Genomic DNA, 3,539 nt, shown 5'->3' on the forward strand with positions numbered 1-3,539 from the left:
AAGGTGGTTCTTGACCTGGATGGAGGTCACCTCTTGGCCAACGAACTTGAACACCTACTTCGCAACGGTGTTCAAGTGTACTTCCTTGAAGCCCTTGTAGTCCTAACCCCACTAGATATGAGCTCATACATCTTGTTAAGCATGAAGGTGGACATGAACGGCTACCACTTCATGGTGTTCCCCCTACCATCCTTCTTTGCCTTTGCAGCTGCCTTTTCTACAGTGGCAGTAGCAGCAGCATTTGGCACAACGAGCACAAATGTTGTAGGCACAAAAGGAGGACCCTGGAACACATCTGAATCATGAGGCATCTGGTCCTCGATGGGAGGCTGGGGGTCCTTGACATAGGACGGTTGAAATGGGCTCTCGGACTGGATAATGGCATGACTAACCTCTTGCGTTTGTGTGGCCATGTACTACAATCGTAGCACACACATGGACAGTAAGCATAGCACAAACTACCAGACCATCTAGGTCAACACAGCACGATATGAGCAACCTCCAACAACAAGCATTCTACCAATCCATCACAACTAGCTACCAATCCATTGTGTTCAACACTATGATACAACCCTAACATGCTACAAATGTGTCACCAACAGCTACCACAATATCACATTCTCACAGATCGGCAGTGTACAATGCTACAAAATGGTCACAGATCAAACCCTACCACATGCTCTCAGATCAAACCCTACCACATGTTCTCAGGTCTAGCTAGAAGGAGTACAAGAAATGGATGATTGAACTCACAGAGGCTATCGCTGCAGCTCGAGGGAGACACGGAACATGTCGGAGAAGAGGAGGACACGAGTCGCCGCCCCCGTGGACCGCCGGCCAGAGAAGAAGTGTCGCTTACCTGCTCGTCGGTGTCGATCCGCGTTGGAGGGAAAGCTTGAAAGGGAGGAGAATAGTGGTAGGAGTTTTGTGGTGAGGTGAAGGGGGCTATATAGGGCGACTGAATCGGCGGGAGGTAACCCGAAATTCTCCCGCCGATTTTTCGGAGACGCGTGTGAGCTCGCGCCAGCTCCGTGGTCGCATGACCTCCGCGCCACATTCCCCTCCCCTCAATCGGCCGAGCCGTTGTCGCTAGAAACTGCCGATTCAGTGGTTCCTGGCGGGCATGGTTGTGGGGTGCCTTAAACATCATGCGACACCGGCCAAACAGTGAGCCCGGGCAACCAAACAACCCAATTTCTTCCCGTGTAGGTCTGGTTGAGCCTCATGCGGGCAACCAAACATGTCCTTAGTGCTCAAAAAGATGCACCCGGGAAATATCTGGCACTAGGAAAGGTTTCAAGTTCTAGTAATGTGCATGCTTCATAGATTTAGTCAAAAATATACGAGAAAGGATCCCACAAATCTCGAAATGCTCAGGATCATTAGATAATCCTTGGACGTCCACTCCACGTGGGAAATCCACGTTGACGAAACAAACCAAATAATATGATTTGGAACCCAATTGACTACAGTGTTAATTAGAGGTTACATCACAGTACAAACATGTGTATCCATTCCTCCCCAGCTCCACTGGACAATCAACCAACGAATATGTCGAAGAGCAAAAGGTTAATCCCTGCATGAGTAGTCGATTAACCCAGCCCTCCGGTAATTGAGTACCACATCAGAACTCTACGTTGCCCTGGTAAGTGGCCGACTTGATGGTAGGCGGCTTCTTGGGCGATATGCTGTCGACGACGAGAGCCGCGTGCACGTTCACCTTGATCTGATGCAGGTCGTAGGTATCCAGCTGCAGCTGCACCGGCACGGTGACGTACACGTCGAGCGGCACGTTGCCGGCCTTCTCGCTCTCCTTGAGCGCCTCCTGCAGGCCGGACCCAAACCCGTGGCGCCCCTCCATGGAGATCTCCAGCATGGTGACGTTGTTGTGGCCCTGGAAGAAGGTGGGGAGCTTGCCGGAGCACAGCGGCGTGCCGCGGTAGGAGACGACGGTGTGGGAGCCGTCCGCGTACTTGATGCCGATCTTGTCGTTGGGGTTCTCGGCGCGGACGGTGGCGACGAGCTTAGTGTAGAGCGTGAGGTCGGAGGAGCTGAAGTCGAACTTGGAGACGGCCATCTTGCTCACGGAGTAGGACGGCGGCTTGGGCTTCATGGTGTAGAAGAGGTAGGCCGCCGCGCCGGCCAATAATGCAAGGAGGACTAAGAGGAAGCAGCAGCAGCCGCACAAGCAGCAGCACACGCCGCCGCCTTTGTTCTCGTCCTCGGGGTAGCGGGGGGCGCTGCGCTTCCCCATGGCGTGATTGTTGTTAAGCTAGGTACGTGCGTACGACGTATGCGCAGCTAGCGAGCTAGGGATTGATATCGACGACGTCCCTCCGGCCGGCCGCGGCGGGAGCTCTGAGTGAGAGGCCGGCGTCGTACGTCGGCAGGGGGGGCGAGGTGGGGAGGGGGGTAGGCCGTGCGTGGAAGGGACGAGGCCGTTCGTTATAATATGGGCGCTGCTTCGGTTAATCGGTTTGGTAAGAGAGGTTGCGAGGGAATGTCGGGAATTAAACATGGAGTGGAGACGAATGGCCAGAGAATAGCGGGCATGTGTTTGCCAATTATATGCTGGAAGTCAAAATTGGTCTCGCACAAGTAATTATTAGGTCTCGGAAATTTAGCTATTTGTCACATGTTTAATTCTTGACTTGTCCACGTGAAGTGAGAACTGGTCAGATTTCTTATGATGGAATCAAGAGTTCAAGTCTTAGATTTGGCACTTGTTGTCGCATTTTTCGGCGTTTATTTCAGGCAGTGATGCAATGTTCTTTCAGTGAAAGAAAACGTTACCGTCGACTACGTAGACGTCTAGAAAATTCTTGACTTGTCCACACAATACTCAATATAACTTGTGCAGTGTTAAGCCCTTTTTTCTTCCTAAATGCTAAAAATCTCATAGGATTTTGAAAGTTTCGGATCATGCGTGCACGAATCTTGAAACTCATTTTCAAAGGTCGTTCCTTGAATCAGGGCTTCAATACCAACTCCTACCATATCGGACCTATTGCCTTACTAGTGAGACGTGCGCTCCACTCGCTCCCTGCGGTTCCTCACATCGATGACGTCGGCAACGCTTCCCTTTGTTGCCATGCGAAAGGAGGAGGAGGAGCTCGTACACCACATCAACAGCGCCAGCGGTCATCCCGTTTGTCGTTGTGCGAGAGGAAGAGATGGGATCGATCTGGCAGGTGGCAGCCGTCGCAGCGGCATGCGGTGCTGCTCGTGGCGGTCGGCGACATTCCCCTTTGTTGTTGCGCAAGAGAAGGAGGATCTCACACACCACATCGACGGCGTCGGTGGCGATCCCCTTCGCCGTCGTGCGAGAGGCGGAGAAGCAGGTAGGCGGATTGGATCTGACATGTGACATCCATGGCGGCTTCCATCGTTTTGTTGTACACGGGCATGCTGCGACGGGCCTGAGTCGCCTCCTCCATTCACCGTCGACGGCCGCCGATGGGCCGATGACCTTCAACGCTTTTATTATTTGATGCGGTTTTGCACCAGAGGAGGTGCTGCCTCTCACTGAGGTGGTGTTG

The 3,539-nt window shown here is 52.8% G+C and overlaps 1 protein-coding gene across 1 annotated transcript; it reads right to left on the bottom strand.

The window, feature by feature from the left end:
* Positions 1-1,429: 1,429 nt before the first annotated feature.
* LOC119297251 (NDR1/HIN1-like protein 6) lies at positions 1,430-2,367 on the bottom strand. Its single transcript, XM_037575114.1, has one exon. It carries the CDS (start codon positions 2,252-2,254, stop codon positions 1,625-1,627), a length of 630 nt encoding a protein of 209 aa, XP_037431011.1. The 5' UTR covers positions 2,255-2,367; the 3' UTR covers positions 1,430-1,624.
* Between the last annotated feature and the right edge of the window lie 1,172 nt (positions 2,368-3,539).

The sequence above is a fragment of the Triticum dicoccoides genome, chromosome 5A (genome assembly GCF_002162155.2).
Source record: "Triticum dicoccoides isolate Atlit2015 ecotype Zavitan chromosome 5A, WEW_v2.0, whole genome shotgun sequence".
Taxonomy (NCBI): Eukaryota; Viridiplantae; Streptophyta; class Magnoliopsida; order Poales; family Poaceae; genus Triticum; species Triticum dicoccoides.

Excerpts from the sequence above, each read along its gene's own strand:
- LOC119297251 (XM_037575114.1), bottom strand. The coding sequence starts at position 2,254 with ATGGGGAAGCGCAGCGCCCCCCGCTACCCCGAGGACGAGAACAAAGGC.